General features: G+C 36.9%; 1 protein-coding gene across 1 annotated transcript in view; it reads left to right on the top strand.

Moving 5' to 3' along the window:
• Smp_142990 (serine/threonine kinase) overlaps positions 1-19,941 on the top strand; it is a gene marked incomplete at its 5' end in the record, with an annotated part of 29,768 nt that extends 9,827 nt beyond the window's left edge. Inside the window, 11 exons of the mRNA XM_018799915.1 lie at positions 73-141; positions 192-244; positions 284-369; positions 5,206-5,736; positions 6,884-7,128; positions 8,810-8,959; positions 10,389-10,510; positions 11,975-12,284; positions 14,937-15,224; positions 17,186-17,309; positions 19,288-19,941. Coding sequence (XP_018653781.1) covers positions 73-141; positions 192-244; positions 284-369; positions 5,206-5,736; positions 6,884-7,128; positions 8,810-8,959; positions 10,389-10,510; positions 11,975-12,284; positions 14,937-15,224; positions 17,186-17,309; positions 19,288-19,517 — 2,208 coding nt within the window. The 3' untranslated portion in view covers positions 19,518-19,941. The remainder of the gene's footprint in view (positions 1-72; positions 142-191; positions 245-283; positions 370-5,205; positions 5,737-6,883; positions 7,129-8,809; positions 8,960-10,388; positions 10,511-11,974; positions 12,285-14,936; positions 15,225-17,185; positions 17,310-19,287) is intronic.

The raw sequence follows: 19,941 nt of genomic DNA, 5'->3' as shown, positions 1-19,941 counted from the left end.
TTTACAACAGTCGAAATTACATCTTCATGCGTAAGTGTTGTATCCCTAGTTCCTTGGTAATTTATTTTGTAGGATGCAATGAAACAATTATGTGAACTTATTTCAGAAGAAAACAGGACGGAAATTATGGATCTGTGGAAGGTAACTTCCTTATTATAATGATTACACTTGATAATTTATACTATCTATAGGAATATGTTGATCAGAAAACACCAGAGGCCGTTATTTGTAAAGATTTTGATAAGTACGTTATTTCATTACCCTAAAATATCTTTTTCAATAGATTTGAGATGCTCTTGCAGGCTTATGAATATGAACATGAAACACTTGAACCAGGAAAATTAGAATCATTTTTCGAAAGTACCCTAGGTAAGCAGTGGTTTCATTATTCGAATTTTCTTTTTCCCCCAAATGTGATTAATTTTTTAAAGGAACATTTAGCACAAGCCTTGGTCAAAAGTGGGTCAGAGAACTGTGTTCATTGCGGAGAAATTTATTTATTCAGTGTGAATCTAGTGATACTTAAAGGTGGCTAGCAAGCGCCTCAATTTTTACGAGACTTCTAAATGATGCTCTTTTTCCATGCATTTAAATACTTCTTCGTACTTCTAATAAATTTTGACAAATGATAAATATTTCTCTTGATTTTAAAAAGTCATTTGTACTGAAGTTTGTCGCCGTATGTTATTAGAATCAAACAGTTTCCTGTTACTCGCTGAATGACATTGTAGTATCTTTATTTTGTGTTTTGTGATACGCATCTTCAAGATTTAACTTATTTGTTTTTACGGATTATAAACCGTTGAGGGTACTCTGATTCATTCAATTCAATGGTTGGTTTGCTTGTGAGCTATTTAGTTCAAGAGATACTCTTAGTAAAGCATTGTCGTGTTACGCTCAGAGTCAGATATATGCGGTACGAAATTCGACGGCGTAATGTAAAAAGGTACTACTAATCACTTTGGTGGTTGTGAGTGGAGAGTTCAGTACAGTATTTTACCATATTTTAAATAATAACCGTAGCAACGATAGTACATGGAAACTAATTTATTTTTACTAATTTTATGATCATATGAGAACTTCACATTAAGTTTCCGTCATGGATTTTCACTTCACTACATAATCCACGTGTTTATTACATTAACAGTTAAAAACCCGCTTGCCATTTATAGCTCACTAAACAAATGGGAAGTATATTACTGGTTCCGTCTCGATTTTTCGGCTTTAGTTAACACTTCGTTCAAAAAAGGCGCAGTGTTACGAAATCTAATTACTTACTTACGCCTGTTACCCCTTGTGGAGGAGCATAGGCCGCCCACCAGCATTTTCCATCCAACTCTGTCTTAGGCAATCCTTTCCAGTTGTTATTCATCCTTTTCACATCTGCTTCTATCTCCCGGCGTAATGTGTTATTTGGCCTTCCTCTTTTCCGCTTCCCTTCTGGATTCCAAGTTAGCACTTGCCTCGTGATGCAGTTTGGTGATTTCCTTAATGTATGTCCTATCCTCTTCCAACGTCTTTTCCTAATTTCCTCTCCCGCTGGAAGTTGATTTGTCCTCTCCCATAAAACGCTGTTGCTGATAGTATCCGGTCAGTGGATGTTGAGAATTTTGCGAGGACAACCCTTTATAAATGTTTGTACCTTCTTGACGATGGATGTAGTGGTTCTCCACGTTTCAGCTCCGTACAGTAGGACTGTCTTGACATTCGTATTGAAGATTCTGACTTCGATATTAGTTGACAGTTGTTTTGAGTTCTATATGTTCTTCAATTGTAGAAGTGCTGTCCTTGCTTTGCCAGTCCTCGCCTTTACTTCTGTATCAGATCCTCCTTGTTCATCGACGATGCTTCCCGGATGCGTGAATGTTTTCACCTCTTCCAGAGTTTCGCCGTCAAGATGTACTTAGTTATTTGTATTGATTTAGTTAAAAATAACTCGAGTTAACCCAACTTGTCGAGTATCTATATTGTCTGACTCAGCTCCTTACTGGAAATGCATCTGTCGGCTGTCCTCCATGCACGACTTTGCACTGTAGTCCATCGTATGAGTTCTGAATAATGTTGACAATCTTCTGAGGAATCCCATAGTGTCGAAGAAGTTCCCATAATGTTCTCCTGTCCACGCTGTCAAACGCCTTCTCATAGTCAATGAAGTTAATGTTTAGTGATGAGTTCCACTCAATTAATTATTCAACGATGATCCGCAGTGTCTCAATCTGGTCTGTGAACGACCTATCCTTACGGAATCCAGCGGGTCGATCTCGAAGTTGAGCGTCTACTGCGTCTTTTATCCGGTTGAGCAACACTCGGTTGAAAACTTTTCCTGGTACTGATAACAAACTGATGCCTCTGTAATTCTCACATTTGCTCAGATCTTTCTTTGGTATCTTGATGAGGTGTCCTACTTTCCAGTCCGTTGGTACTTGTTCCTCTTCCCAAATCTTCTTGAATAGAAGGTGAAGCATGTTTGCAGTCACTTCTATGTCCGACTTCAGTGCTTCAGCTGGTATGTTGTCAGGTCCTGCCGCCTTCCCACCCTTGATTTGTCTGGTCATCTTGATTTCTTCTATCGTTGGTTGAGTGACATCTATAGGAAGGTCATTGTGAGTTGCCAGTATTTCTTTCGCTTCAGTCTCATCTTGGCCACAGCCAGGTGGTGGTCTGAAGCTATTTCAGCTCCTCTCCTGGTTCTCACACCTGTTGTCCTTCGGAATTTTTTGATACAAATCTGATCTATCTGCCTGTAGCTCTTCTAGAGTTACTGCCGGCCCCAAGCCCGGGTAAAAGAGGAGGGTTGGGCATGGTGTTAGCGACCCCATCCCGTAGAAAAACAAACTCGTTAAAAAACGCTAACCAGAAAAAATTATTCAAACCATTTAAACTCTGCCCTAGGAGTCGAAGGAATAATTATGACGCCTCATGATGAAAGCCGAAATTTTTCGGAAGTCACGAGGCCGATACACCTTATAACAACCATAGCAACACTCTTTATAGGTACATGGAACGTCCAGACAATGTGGGAGACAGGGAAGACTAGTCAAATAGCAATGGAAATGAGGAGATACAAATTGGCAGTACATGGAATCAGCGAAACCCATGGGACACAAGCTGGACAACAAAGGCTAAGTACGAGAGAGACGCTGCTGTACTCCGGTCACGAAGGGGAAAAATGCTCCACACACTCAAGGAGTTGCTGTAATGCTGACGAAATCTAATACATGTCAGTAGAAGTATTGATAAACTATAATGCTTGGTACCTAAGTGTTTAGTATACAGTTAGGTCGGTAAACCTCTTTACATTTCTTCCAGTATAGATAAGCGGATAATAAGTTTTTTTATTACTCGTGTTTCAGCAATTCAGTATTGATTCAACGATGGTGATAGGCCTAGGTTTTCTTCATTTTTGAGATTTGTCACTTCTGCAGCTTCTCCAGATGGACCGTGTTCGTAGATCGTTAGTAGCTGTTGTAGTGTGCTTAATAGCTTGAGGTGCCCTCGTGCTGGGTTTGCCTCATGGTTCAAGATTTTATTATTAATTGATACTTTGACCAAGTCTCAATGACTGAAGCTAGGGTTCTGGTGAGTAAATCCCAGGACCTTAAAGTATGTGTGGGTTTTCTTCACTTTATTATTCATGACGTGACCATAATACTTGTGCATTCTATGTTGATGAAAGTGTTATCAATATTAAGATTTCCTTACGCATCGAAACTACAAAGCCCTCCACATGAACTAGTTGCTCGATTGCAATAATGTCAGTTTCTTAACAGTATAAGATAAACCATAAGGTCTGTTGACAACGCAAGTCTAAATTTTAGATGATCTTGTATTTGAGAAAAGATTTCGGTATAGCCATTAGTTTGTTTCGCGATCTACCTCTACGTATATGAGGTCGTCGCAAATCGTAAGGATGTCGTACGACAGGTTACCATGCATAATAAACGTTGCATTGGCGATCTGTTTTGCGTTACATAAGTTAGGAAGTAATCTTATTTTCTGCTTTCAGAGAAGGGTTATCAGTCACATATAATGGGGACTTCTGATGTGGAATTAAATTTTTATCACCTCAAACACAATGAGATAAACTTTTAACTCTAAGTTTGCTCATTCTGTAGAAAACAAGTAGTTCTGTGAGCCTTCGGTGGTTAGACTGGCCTCGTTATCTTTACTGGACATCAGTGTTTGAGAGTGTTCAGTCATGCCTTGTACCAGGGCACGTTCGGGCACTTCATGCTGCGTATCTCGTACAACAGTAAGTCAGCATGGACTGTGTACCTGCATATGCAAAACTCCAGTAAATGTCTTCAGACGAATAGCGCATTCATGTAAGCCCAGACAATATGTTTTGGAGTTAACCAACGTTTGGTTAACTGTAAATAAATAGTTTGCAGCTCCAGTGGTTAGTAATTCGTCACGTTCCTATTTGTGTTAACCAGCATGATTACCATATAGAGACCGTTGCAGACAGTCTAGAGTTTTCTCCGACCAAACGTATTCTGAATCTACGAGATTCATTATGTATTGAGACTAAGTGAGTATGTTGACAATTTTTTCCTGAGTTACTGATTTCATGAACTTCTTATTGAACCGAACATTAGTAATGATAAAAACTATTTTCGTTGGTTGTAGAACCACGAAATAATGATGTGGGAGATACGCACACCATTTGTAGTCGTCTGTTATTCAGTACTTCAGGTTTCTGGGTTTGTGAATCTGTCACGTTTATTGGCATCTAAATCTGTTGACAGTGAAATTGTAATCTGAAGTACCCTGAAACTTTGAAATTTATCATGGTATCATGAAGTGGAGAGAACATGTGGCATTATTAGACATTTGGCTATCGATATACCGGGTTTAGTCTAAACTGACTTACAGGTTGTAGAAGATACGTAGCGCTGTGTACCGACTCGTTATCTGGTGTGGATACGTGACCGAGCGCCTTTGGCTAAATGTGTCCATTGAAATGAATGAATTCAATATCACATGTCAAAGACTTAAGGAACTACTAATCTTGAGGATTTATTTACCGCTACAATACTGAAAGATTCGCAGCTGTACACTACAAAATCACAATAATAAATAATGCCCATTCTAATTTTGAAATCAATGTTACCTAGTAAAACGCTAGCATTTAGTGTCTATTTCAAAAAAAGCAATGTAAGAGCAGAAAAATCAATTGGTTTTCGTTTATTCTCCCGGTGTTAGACATTGGAACTGAAAGGCCTAAAAGTTGGAGCGGCTTTCAAACTATGGCGGATGGAAGACGCGGTACCCCAAAATGTAACCCAGAAGTTCGTATTGGGAACTATATAATCGGAGAAACACTTGGTGTCGGAACTTTTGGTAAAGTCAAAGTTGGAATTCACAAATCTACCGGAGTGCAAGTTGCTGTCAAGATAGTGAACAGGGATAAAATCAAAGCTCTCGATGTTGCCGGCAAGCTACGTCGCGAAATCTTGAACCTATGGCTTTTCCGACATCCTCATATCATCAAGTTGTATCAGGTCATTAGTACTCCGACTGACATATTTATGATAATGGAGTATGTCAGTGGAGGGGAATTATTCGATTACATAGTGAAGTCCGGAAGACTCTCTGAGAAAGACGCTAGAAAGTTTTTTCAGCAAATAATTTCTGGAGTCGCCTACTGTCATCGTCATAAGGTTGTGCACAGGGATTTGAAGCCAGAAAATTTGTTGCTGGACTCAAACCAGAATGTAAAAATTGCTGACTTCGGTTAGTCGATTTATTTTTTTTTCCAGTGCAGTATAAGTAATGCTAATAACCCTACAAGTGTCATTCCTTTTTACTGAGCTTAGTTGCAAACAGTGAAGCGTCTTGAGCTGATCAAGTCAGACTACTTGGTGACATTAACATTCTACTGGTTGTATACCGGGAATTTGTTTGTACCATGCTGATATTAGGACAGTAAAAAATATTTAAGTCCTGGCTTGTTGATTTAAGCACCGTAGTCTCAGTTATCGATCTAAGAGTTTTCTATCTGGCAGCCTATCAGGTTCGCCTTAATCCGTGGTGCCCAAGAACCTACCTAATTACTCATTCGTAATAACTTATAAACCTCGATTTCTTGCTTGATTGTGACTAACTCTACATGTAATGCTGCAGTCATACTTCTATGTTACGGCGTTTGCTAGCTCACTGGGCTTTTGTTAGTGTCAGGTGTAATGGTGTTTGTCTTTTTCTTCCTCGTTAATTGACTTATAAACTTTTTGCTTATTGTACTACTTCCTGATATTGTCATCAGGTCTGTTGTATTCGTTACCAACAGTTACGCTCTTGGTTTGCGTTCCTTTTCCCCTTAAGTTTAGTGTGTGGACTGAACTTTAGTTGATTTTAGTCGTGCATATCTAAATACGGTTTTTTTAAAACTTGTACATGAGTTTACAGTATCTTTTTGAGGTAACCATTTTAATTCATTAAGCCAACAACGTGGTTACAAGGAATTATATTGATAGTAAAAATTGCTGCCTAAATAGAATGCAGTCCCTCAAGTTAAATCATAGCCTAACGGGCTTAGTCGAATGTCTTAGTACTGCCAGGTTATACATTGCTTGTGGGTGATTATTTTTATGGTACATATTACTGTATTATAGGCCCTGGTTCCTGGTTTTTGTGTGATTCGTGTTTATTCCGGTGTCCATTTGTAATAGTATTTATGTTAAATAAATATTTTTTATAAAGGCTGGGATGATTTAACTAATACTGTTAGTTGATATACTACTTAACCAAGCTTTGTACAGTTATTTCCTATCGCAAATCTCGGTATTTTTGAAATTTCTTGTAGCGTATAGTGGACTGCGGTCATCTCAAAGTTCAGTTATATTTTAATAAAATAGTGTCTAAAAAATTCAAATTTTTCCAGGTTTGTCAAACATAATGCAAGATGGTGAGTTTCTACGTACTTCTTGTGGATCCCCGAACTATGCTGCCCCTGAAGTAATATCTGGAAAGTTATATGCTGGTCCGGAAGTAGATGTATGGTCTTGTGGAGTAATTTTGTATGCATTACTATGTGGTACACTTCCATTTGATGATGAACACATACCTACACTTTTCAAAAAAATCAAAGCAGGCTATTTCCATTTGCCAGAAACTTTGAGTTCAGGTGTAAGTGTTTTTTTGTATTGGGAAACTATCATCCACGTTCCTCACTTAAAAATTGTTTTGCTTTTTGTCTTATGTGGTAGGTTTGAATCACGTTTATTTTGTTAAGGATCATTTATTGCGTCCCGTGTCTTCGAAGAGAACGTTAGACACATCGTATTCCTGATTGCTCTCCTGTCAAAGTAATCCATTCCCTTAACCATAGTACTTGTTTCATAAGTTGTATCAGTCTTACTAGACTAACCTGATGGCATCTACTCTAATTTATTACTGTATATTAACTAATGTCATATTTATCTGGTCCTTGATGCTGATCAGGTTCTGTTGGTTGAAGTTGCTATGCAGGTATTCGCCAGTGATTCGAAATCGCATGCACTGTTTTAACTCTATTACTACCACTTCCAAGCATCTAACGCCTGACAAATAATGATACCTTTTATGCGTTAGCAAGATATTCAGCTACATGTCAAAGTAAAAAAATGGTGCACAGCAGTTTGTTGAGGTCTACTAGGTTGTTTTGGATAAGACATGTTAAATAGTCACATCCCATCGTATCTCATACAATCACCCCTCCTTTATGAATATGAATAAAACGAGACCAACAATTAAAGCTTCATTTGTATTGCTTGTTCCTTGAGAGATCTTGTTAGTGTGGATTCACCATAAGTTAGTTATGTTATCGTTAAGGGTAGGGTTCTAGCCAGGTATGCCATCTAGTGTATCCCGTCTACAGTGACATGGCTTGGAAGGTTTTATATAGACTGTCACTTGAGTATGTAATTTCACTGAAGTACTAGGTTGCTTGAGTGTGTAGTGTTATATAATGGAGCTCTTTGCAAGGTCTCTGACCGTTAGTTTAAACCGCGTAGTGAATGGTTGCCTCATTGTCTAAGGTCTTATAAGTGGTAACGCATATTCTGTAGTCTATATTTTTCTATGGCCACTACTCTTGACACTGTATTTAAACCTTCACGACTTATTTCATTTCGCTTTTGTTTTTTCAGAGTTTGGTATTTCGGTTCATGTCTTATTATCCCTTTAAAGCACAAACCGCCATTGTTTCTATTTGTTCTCCCGTTTCTGTCATATGTGATTTCTTGAAAATATCATTCATGTGATAGTGATAGGAAAGCTTAGTTAGTTAGAATAGTTTGACCAAAATTATTCACACTGACTTATTTCGTCTTAGTTTTTGCTAACAGATATTTTAGCTGTAGGTTATGCTCCACAAACACAACTCTATTGTAGTTTAGACCAACTACTGAGTATCCAAAGTCTGCAACTACTCGTCATTAATAAATTAGTTGTACATTTCATAGTAAACCAATAGTTTATATATTTATTTAAACACATAAATATTGGTACAAGGAAGCACCAGATAAATGTGCGCCTCACAAATCTCATTCGATTTTGAATCAGGGTTTTCCAATTCCCCTAGGTGGATCCTCCACGTCCACCAACCCGGTTAAAGCGCCGGACATTCGCTTTTCGTCCTCTCACTTTTGTGAACAACACCCCCTCCACGAGAAGGCAGTGAGTAGGACTTCCCTGGCAGAGGCTATATATTCGCGTGGCCATATGAGAGCATTTCGAGAGGGAGAGCAGACTCTCCCCACTCTCGGCCGTACCAGGGCGTTTGGGGGCAGTTTATATATATATATATATATGTCACTTTTGTGTTTAGGTGAGGGATCTTCTCCGAAGAATGATTACTGTGGACCCGATTAAACGTGCAACCATAGAAGAAATCAGACGACATCCGTGGTTCTCAGTTGATCTTCCTAGTCATCTTTTCCCTCAAGAACGCGATGAAGATGCTTCAATAATTGACAAGGTAATGTTTTTCCAAATCATGTCTTCTGTAATTTTTTGTATTATGTATTAGAACTAAAGCACATCAAAGATGGTTATCCTGTTTTATATTGTAAGCTTTAAGATTAATACAATCCAACTTATTGATAGTTGTGGTTACTGTTTTTTCTAGTGTTTATGATTATTTTTCATTGAAATACTCTAATGTTTCTTACCTAAAACCAAGACTTAACGTCTACTCGATGTATTATGGTCCTGTCCCTTTCAACTGTGAACATTGTATTAGTTTCGTGACTTTCGTTATTAAGTTCTAGCAACCGTTTCTTCTGAAGTCATCGTTACTCAGAGCCTACCTAGAAAAGCTATTAACTTACGACTATCAAAGTGTTGTGGCAGACATCATGTGGTCGAGTTATTGGTTAAATAATGTACGGGATATGACTTCATATTTAAAGTGCTGTCTTTCCACTAATTTGTGTTCAGTTCCGATAGGAAGACACAATAAATGTCGAGTCGCTTGAACTAGTGGTCACATGGCTAATTGACGGATGAAATCCGACCAGCATGATAAAGGACTAGACAAATTTGAAATTGCTTACTATTCAGTGATGAATTTTAAATTCACCCCAGGTGTACAGAAGGTCAGCTGCAGCCTAAATAACTCGACCGTAACATGTCGTGTTGTGAAACTGATGACGCGGGATCGAATTCATCTGGGAGCGGTAGGTTAGTGTTTAAGGTGTACTATTTTCGGCTATGAAGACTTTCGAACGTCTACCTAGCTACTTCGGTTTTGACCCTCACACTTAAACTGTGGCTCATATACAAGTACCTGGCAACTTATTACTATTAATCGTATTATTGTCAATTAACATTTCACTTTGGGAACACAAGTTTCTCACTGTTCGAATGACGTTAAACCAGATCAGCGACAAGCAAAAATATAACGACATGAGTAGAAAGGGTCAGTAGCTCTATACGACCAGTTGATTATCATAGCTAAGTGGTTGAATACAGTCGTTATGCTTGGGACTCAGCAGGATATTTCTGAAAGATTAAGGGAATTAATCCTCTCTCAAAGTTTGAGACGGTCTAGTCCTATCCCACGCTCTGAAACTTCGTTACTGAGCTATCGAAGCATCTAATAAAATACATTAGTACTAAAAGATACTTGGCTTTCCGGTCATACTACAGACTTAATGTGCAGGATTTGACCGACCACATGACGAATCATCACATTGAATTATCAATAAAAACGTAACAGTGAATCGTTTTTCAAACAAAAGCACGGCAGTAAACTTTATATGACTTATTATTAGTACATTGGATCCAACTACTAAATGATTCCAAGGAGTTTTATTCTGTGATCAATGCTTGCTTTGATCATGTATATACTTGTCATCAGTAATTATTATAACCAATGTTTTCATAATTTTCTTTGGTTGACTTAGGAAGCAGTTTATGAAGTTTGTCAAGCGTGCAATGCAACAGAACGTGAAGTTTTCGCTGCCTTACTAAACAACGATCCTAGTGATCAATTATCAGTTGCTTATCATCTTATCATAGACAATAAGTAAGTTTCACTTGTTATTACTCTCCAGTTGTAATTACAATTTGGGAATATTTAAATTTCATATGGTGTTTTTTACTGAATTATTCGACTTCGGAAACTTTTTCTGCCCATCAGGTAAACGAGTATATATACTAAGTACTCTCTTTCTTGACACCACTGGACGCAGAAAACATATGAAGGCTTGTTAACATAGTGTTTACTTCTGGAAAACCCAAGCTACTAAAAATATCTTGCGTTACCACTAAAAAAAGACTATGAAGTATGTTTGCGGACACTTGAATTTGTTCCAGTTAAATCGCACTTTTAGTCACATCGTGTAAACTACACTTGATAAAGCTTAAGGACTTCTGAACGTAATTATTGTCAGTAGCAGTGGTTAACATGTTTGTCCTATGTTCATCGGTCTTAGCGTCTCGCTTGCTGTGGACTGAAATATAAGCTGTATAGAGTCATCTGGTCGAATAATGTCTTAGTTATTTGATATCTGACTACTGTTTCTCTCAGAACAACTATTAATGCTGAAATCACCAAACGGGTAATGTTGAAGTTAAGTGTAGGTTTTCAATTAGGGAGAATTATATTGTTTAATAACGGTAAATACTCGATTTAGTTAGGATATTACACACATATTTAATCCAAGCTTAACTAATGTGTGAATTTAGCTTGTATGAAACTGATGTTAATAGTTCAATCATGTATTTCATGGATTTATAAAGTCATAAATTAGCACCAGTCAATCAAATGATATCTTTGCCGCAAAATATTTAGTGTATCTTGTTAGTTTTTATAAACAGCTGGATATTAACATGTCCAGTTATGACTTTTTAAAAAAAGCAGAATTTTGATTTCATAAACATCACAACATACGCACAATGATATAGGTTGTATTCGGAAATTATAAAACGGTTACACTTTAATCGTTCTTAACTACTTTTTGTGATTGAATAAATTGAAGAAGCTTTGTTTTTTTTAAAAATTTTCTTCTGACTAGTCAACTGTATACTTTATGATATTTACTTACAGATCTATATAAACACTTAACAGGATCTTGAAGATGTACTTTTCAGCCCACTAGTTAGGTGAATCATCCACTGATGTAGGTATAAGACAAATTGAATTGTTCTTATTATTCCTATCCTAGTGAGACCTTAGCCCATTGGTTATTGCTCTCAGTTGTCAGCCACTAAGTCACATGTTCCAATCCCACTCTACCTATTCGGGTTTGGGCAAGTGAATACTATCATCAACCTCACAATTAAAGTGCGGCTCAAACGTAAGTTCACAAATTATTACTTGACTAAATAAGTTATCAAATATAGCCGGCGACCTGGACCTCTCTATACATATATTGCCGTAATTAGTCTATTAAGTTAACTAGACAAAATGAATATAAAACTATAATAGCAGAATATTTTTTGTCCCATATTTTCATGCTAATCATCTACTTTTTTTGTAATTTCAAAGACGTTTTGGATCAGTTTTAAATCCAGAAGAAGTGAATAATTTTTATGTTGCTACTGGGATTGATTCATCAACCTCATCAGCAGCAGGAACAACAACAAATACATCAAATAGTCCACCTATTAGTGGTGGTACACTGACTCATTCTCAGCCTGGTGGTGGTCGAAGTCAATCATTAAGTCCAAATTATGGTAATAATACTGGCATAATTGGATTAAAAGGAAGAGGTCTCTCCCCAACACGACCTCATCCAGAAAGAATGCCTGATGGACCACCGTTATCAAGAACATTAGATCCAATGGGGGATTCATTGGTAATAAATCCTTATTCAGTGTCTGTTTTTATACATTATTTGCCAGACTTAATGTTTAATTAAATAGGACTATATTTTATGGATGAATCAATCAGATACAAGATAGCAGTTGTTTTTTTTGTACGAAGTTCAATCGTTCATAAAGCTAAATAGCATTTTGGGATTATAGCTGATGTTAGTCTGGTGAATACATTAACTCAACTTTATTAACCCCCAGCTTCAAACTCTATCTTCTAATTATTATTTATAACCGTATTTTGATTCTCGTTAATTCATCAACCCCACTTTATCGCTCATAGGTCATCTACAAATTATAGTTTTATAGTTGTAGGATTAACGCTATCTTTACAACTAAATAACCTTTCTTAACCAATTTGAATATTGACTTAAGATGCTTGTTTTTAGTTTTACAGCCGCTATTCATTCCTTATATGCAATTTAATTTTAGAAGTTGAATGTAGTGGATTTGTTGTGAAGCAAGATTGTGCATACTTTTCTTTCAATGATGTGTAAGTTCAGTGACCAGTGATTTAGTATTCAATAAGGTCAAACCGTAAGAGCGTTATCTCTAAAAATATGCCTATGACTAAGTTAAATAAAAATATGGGAGGCAGTCAAACCTGACACACGCAACTTAGATACGGTACAACTAAAAACAATTTGTGGTTGTTTTTTAATTTCTGTACATAGAAATGTATAAAAATGCTTGTATGGTGCCCAACCTTAGTAATATATACCATATCTAAACATCGGTCCTTAGGTGCAACACACTTGTGATTCGTGCAATTTTATCGGCCATCGGTATTTAGATAACCCTGACTTACATTTATTGTACTTGTTCTGTTCCCGAAAGCCCAGAGTCATAAAAAAGTGAAACTTTTGTTGATTTGTAGCTCAATTATTTCGGTATTTGACTGTCTATCATTGAGTCATAAACTTATGAAAACTGTCATTTCTGCTAGTTCCATGTTTGAGAAACTCCAAAAAACTCAATTCTAAACACAATGCTTGAAATATAATTCTATACTTGATATCTTATAACTTTACGTAACAAATAACGAAGCAGTTATCAACTTTATGAGTTTTAATACCTATCGGATTTGTATAAACTTATAATAAAGTACCTTTTGTACTACTTACGTACGCTTGTTACCCCTCGTGGGGAGCATAGGCCACTCATCGGGATCCTCTAACCGACTCTGTCCTGGGCTCTTCTTTGCAGTTATTCTCAACTGTTATTCATTCTTTTGATGTCGGCCTCCAATTCCCGACGCAATGTTTTTTTGGTTTGCCTATTTCCGTTTTGCCCTCATGATTCCAAGTTAGGGTTTGTCTCGTGGTGCAGTTTGTTGATTTCCGCAATGTATGTCCTGTCCACCTCCAGCAACGTTTCCTAATTTCCTCTTCAACTGGAGGTTAGTTTGTCCTATAACACATTAAGTTGTTGCTAATGGTATCCGGCCAGTGAATGTTGAGTATTTCGCGTAGACAACTGTTTATAAATACTTCTCCCTTCTCGATGATGTTTGTGGTAGTTATCCACGTTTCAGTACAGTAGAACGGCCTTGACGTTCGTATTGAAGATTCTGACTTCGATATTGGTTGACAATTGTTTTGAGTTCCGTATGTTCTTCAACTGCAGGAATATTCTCCTTGCTTTGCCAATCCTCGCCTTTACTTCTGCATCAGATCCTCCTTGTTCACCGATGATATTGTCCACGTACGTTAAAGTTTCTACCTCTTCCAGAGCTTCCCCATCTAATGTGATTTGGTCGGTGCATTACGTATGATGCTGACGATCTCGAGTGCACCATAGTATTGAAGATGATTCAACAAGGCTTTCCTAACCACACTGTTAAACGCTTTTTTACAGTCAGGGAAATTGATGTATAGTAATAAGTTCCATTCACTTGATTGTTCAACGATGATCCGTTTTGTTGCTATTTCGTCTGTGCACGACCGATCCTCGATGTTGTGCGTCTACTAAGTCTTTCATCCGATTCAACAATACTTAAAAACTTTTCCTGGTGCCGATAGTAATATGATACCTTCCTTCTTCCCAGTCTGTTGGCATTTTTTCTTGTGCATAGAATATGAAGGGTGTTTTGCGTTATTTCTATGTCTAGCTTTAGTGCTTGAGCTGGTATGTCTTCAGGTCCTGTTGCTTTCTTACTCTTGATATGTTTGATGACCATGTTGATTTCCTTGATTGTTAGTGGGTAACAGCTGTAGGAAGGTCCGTGGGTGCTGCTTCAGTGTCCTCTGTTGTTCAGTGAGGCTGGTCTATCCAAGAGCTCTTCCAAATTTATCTACCCACTTGTTCCGGTGTTCTCGAATCTCAGTGATTGGTTTGCCTTTTTTATTCTTGACTGGTCGTCCTGGTTTACTTTGTTTCCCTACTCGCTTCTTCTTTCTGTCATTTAGTTGCCTCACACTTCCTTCTTTTATAGCTTTTTTTGTTGTCATTGCTAGGTTCCTCATATATTTCTGCCTATCGTTTATAAAATTTTAAACTTTTTATTTCGATGGTTTACAAATTGTAACTTGTTTGTTTCACTTGAACTTAAACATTGTTCAGACTTATATCTTCCGAATCAACTTCTAATTTATAACAATCTATTATTTCAATCTTTCTATTTTGTTTAATTATAGGCATCTGGGTCAATTGTTACAGGTGATTTGAACTGTCCAAGTCAAATTTCTTCTCAAGCACAATCAGCTATTACATCGGGAGCTGCAGCAGCTAGTGGAATGAAACGTTTTAAATGGCATTTAGGTATACGTTCTCAATCTAGACCATGGGATATTATGCATGAAGTATTTAAAGCAATGAATTCACTTGGTTATGAATGGAAAGTTGTTAATCCTTTTAATGTACGTGTAAGAAAATGGAATCCAATACTACAGCATTATTCTCGACTTGTATTACAACTTTATCAGGTTAGCTGGTGATTATTGTTTTTTCAAACACTGTTATATAACATGTTATATCATGAATATGTATAGTTCTTTAATGTTTATCGATACATTTGAACTTAAAAGAGCTTTAAATATGGTGTATGATTCTTGTTGTTCCAAAAGTGATTGTCTTTAAAAGTTTCGTAATTTATTGTTAGTTATGACTTGTTTATTCAAAATAATAATTGATGTCAGTAATCTGGTTTTTCGGATTCATACAAACAGTTAATCATGAACCCGGCGCGAATATGCAATATTGGCTCAAGTTGACCACCGGATATTAGTACTAGGAGATAAAATTAAGATAAATCAACAAATAATTCGTAATATCAATAATATTAATAGGTGAATTCATGAGTCGGCTTTGAGCTAGACCATCATTGTAAACCCGGAAGCACTGGACGGCCGTTTCATCCTAGCAGTATGCACCCACGATCCCGCACGTAGGCTAGAATCCAGGACCTTTGGTCTCACCCGCGAATGTTTAACCTCTAGGCCACTTAGCTGGCATCCGACGGTGTTAATGTTTAACTTCAATCGATTCATGATATTGCGCGACCCCTTCATCCATTATCTGTGATAGATACCTGTCTCTACCCGACACAGATTAGACTCATGAATTCGACTATTAAAAAATATTACTATCTCCACAAACTCCCAATCTGATAATATCAATAACAGTATGAAAAATATATTAAGTACAGAGAATAAGGTTTGCAAAATAAGGGAGGTGAATTCCTAATATTGAAACTCATAGTCTAGGTGAGGATGATGAATAGATGCATTTGCTTCATTGCAAATGATTTTGAATCATATTACCAATGTTCTCCTAGTATTGGTCACAGTTATCTCATGGATACTGACAAGGTTATCTGAACCAACCAGGCTACTTTATCAACAATGATGCCAGGTGTCTGTTTAGTCGGGCCTACTGCCATGTCATTAATCCACACTGGAGACCATGTAAGAAAATATGACGTGTATTTTTTCTGCAATATCGAGAATAGTGCTTGTTGCTTTTAAACAAAAGGCTTGACGTGGTTTGATGGACCCAAATTAACGGATGTACGCTCAGGGTTTAAATGAAGTCCATTTTTCTTTTATTTTACAAAACACTTAGTGTAACAGAACATCAAAAGTGTGCTTTTCATTAAATCAAGGAAGTGGATCTCACTTTTAGAAAAAAATTCAATAGAAAACTACGCCACGACTGCTACTGAGCTTCCTGATCTCTAGGACTTCATCAAGGAAATCTTAGTGTCTACAATTACCAGTTGTATACAGCTATCTTTCATACCACAGGACCATGTTACAAAGTGTCCACTTCTCAACTTCATCCACTTAGTCATAGAATCAGGAAGTAATGCACAATATGAAAGCATACCCAAGCTATTTAAGTCGATATTTGGTGATATTGGATTATCATCACTCAGAAAATAAAAAATGAATGTAACTAAACATCTGCCATTGATTTTTAACTACCTCATATAAGACTTTCAACTATAAATTATCATCTCATCGTTAGATCTAATAAAGTCCTGACATACATGCAGATATTAGTCACTTCCTTAATCTAATACTTTGAACTAATACCATATTTGATTTTCTTTCACCCTACTTTTTGTGACGAATACCATTGTAGTTTTGTGTAGAGCTGGTGATTTCTACTGATACAAATAGGTAACTTTTTATTAAACATACCATATGATTTGACTCATTGGATATAGGAATATAACAGTGACTTAGATCGTAGATAATTAAATCCAATAGGTCTCAATTTTAGAGATAGAATTTCAGCTCCAAGTACTAAACATCACACATCGTATTTAAAATGGAAGGTTCTATTAATAATAGAACGAATAAACTTACTAATGTTCATACTTGTTCCTTATTTCAAATTATTTACTCCAATGAGTTTTAAAGTTGATATTTTACGTTCACAGGTCGATGCAAGATCATATCTCCTCGATTTTAAGTGTATCGATGAAAGTCAATTAGAATCGGAAACAGCGATGGGTAGATTACGTTCAAACAATATGTCAGTATGCCTTGATTCTTGTGGTGGAAGTAAGTTTCAACCATATTTCTTTTTAATGTCTTTTTTACCAATGGTATTAAATAATAATAGTCACAATAATAATAAAGACATTTTAATGTTATTACGGATTAAAAAATCTACAACATATAAATTTTCAGACGAATGTTAGTTCGCACAAGTCGCCGTGCTTTGTATCAAAATATTGAGAAGATAAGAAAATAGTGAGATTAATAATAAAACGGAAACTCCTGAAAAAAAAATGAAATAAGAGTAACTGATACAAACAAAATAAATGATATTAACACTGGTCAGCTAGTGAAAAATGAAGTACAAAGGTTCAATACAGTTTTTCTACGAGCTACTAACAAACCCAAGGAATTCAAGAAAACTCTCAACAACAGGATCTATTGAAAGGAGGAACTACTATGAAGGACAACTGAAAATAAATCAAAGAAGCACTAATGTCAACGTGTCAGGAGGTCCTGGACCTCAAGAAGCATTATTATGAAGAGTGGATGTTTATGCAAATCCGGGACAAGATCCGAGAAAGGAAGAACAAGAAGACAGCAATTAATAACAGCTGAGCAAGAACAAAGAAAGTCAAGACACAAGCTGAATATACTGAAGCAAACAAGCAAGCACGTTGAAGAGCTAGCAACGACAACGGAAAAAGCTGTAAGAGAAGGAAATATGAGACAACTATATGAAACGATAGAGAAACTAGCAGGGAAATATAGTAAACCAGAGAGATCGGTCAAGTACAAGGAAAGTAATGCAATCACTGAGATTCAAGAAAAGAGCAACAGATGTGTAGAATACTTCGAAGAACTCTTGAATAGACCAGCTCTACTGAATCCACCGGACATCGAAGCAACACCTACAGACCTTCATACAAATGTCACTCCGACGATCGAAGAAATCAGGATGGCCATCAGACAAATCAAGTGTGGGAAAGCATCAGGGCTTGACAACATACCAACTGAAACAGTGAAATCGGACAAAGAAGTAACTGCAAAGATGCCCCATGTTCTATTCAGAAAGATTTGAAAGAAAAAACAAGTGCTGATGGACTGGAAGGAAGGCTACTTCATCAAGATACCACAGAAAGGAGATCTGAGCAAATGTGAGAAGTACAAAGGGGGGATCACACTACCGTCAGTACCAGGAAAAGTTTTCAATAGAGTGTTGCTGAACCGGATGAAACACGCATTAGACACCCAACTTCAAGATCAACAAGCTGAATTCTGTAAGGATCGATCGTGCTTACCCTCCCTCTTTCTCTTTATTCTGGTGGTCGACTGGATTATGGAGACCTTTATATCTAAGAGGAAGAACGGAATACAATTGACAGCTCGGGATCGACTAGAAGATTTAAACTTGGCAGATGACCTAGCTCTTCGATCCTATACATACAAACAAATACAGACGATTACAACTAGTGTAGCAGAAGCCTCTACATCACTAGGCCTCAACATACATAAGGAGAAAAGCAAGATCCTCAAATACAACACGGAGAACACCAACCCAATCACCCTCGATGGAACAACTGAGGAAGATGTGGAAACATTCACGTATCTGGGAAGTATCATTGAAGAACAAGGAGGATCTGATGCAAATGTAAAGGCGAGGATTGGCAAAGCAAAGACAGTATTCCTGCAGTTGAAGAACATACAGAACTCAAAACAATTATCAACCAATATCGAAGTCAGAATCTTCAATACGAACGTCAAGACAATCCTACTGTACGGAGCTGAAAGGTGGAGAAGTACCACAAACATCGAGAAGTGGATAGGATATGCATTACGGAAATCATCAAACTGCATGACGAGGCAAACCCTTACATGGAATTCTGAAGGGAAACGGAAAATTGAAAGGGCGAAGAACATACTACGTCAGGAATTGAGAGCAGATGTGAAAATGATGGAGAGTGGTGGTGAGTGTCATATGCTTCCCTGCGAGGGGTAACAGGCGTATATATATATATTCTGTATTTACTTTTGTTTTTAGCTCCTCCAGCTGCTATGGGTACTTCAACATATAGTAGAGATGGTAGTTTTTCTGGTAGCACTGGATCTGCTAGTCCAACCAATTGCTCCGATGGTCCAAATACAACTGAATTTTCTCGATCGTTTTCAGCTAATTGTCAAGAAGTACCGATTAACCGAAGAACTAAACGACATCAAACAATGGAATTTTTTGAAATGTGTACTGAGCTTATTACCACATTGGCTCGATGATCTACTGTAATAGTGTTTAAGCGCAGATTCCGCAAGATTCAAAAACTAATCTCTGTACACAAGGACGATAAATACTACTGTCGCCACTGTACACAGTGATTAGTTCAAAAAAATCTCTATTTGTAGTATTTATCGTTCCTTTTTATTTCGATTCCTGATTTAATTACTAATTAGCATTACTTTCAACCAGAAAAGTTTTGACCTTATTCCCGTCGCCCTTATCTCTTACAGACGATGTAATGTTTTAATTCGATTTCCATTTACACATATACATATATTTATTCATTCTTGCTTGATAGCATTTATTTTTTAAAATAATAATAGCAGGAACATTATTTTGTCTGTTGGGGGCACTTTTATTTAATTCTCTGATAATCAATATATTTGAGATAATTTACAAAAATATATATGATTATTTGTAGCA

The sequence above is a fragment of the Schistosoma mansoni genome, chromosome W (assembly GCF_000237925.1).
Source record: "Schistosoma mansoni strain Puerto Rico chromosome W, complete genome".
Taxonomy (NCBI): Eukaryota; Metazoa; Platyhelminthes; class Trematoda; order Strigeidida; family Schistosomatidae; genus Schistosoma; species Schistosoma mansoni.
Note: the sequence above shows the minus strand (reverse complement) of the source record. Positions and strands in the feature narration are given on the sequence as shown.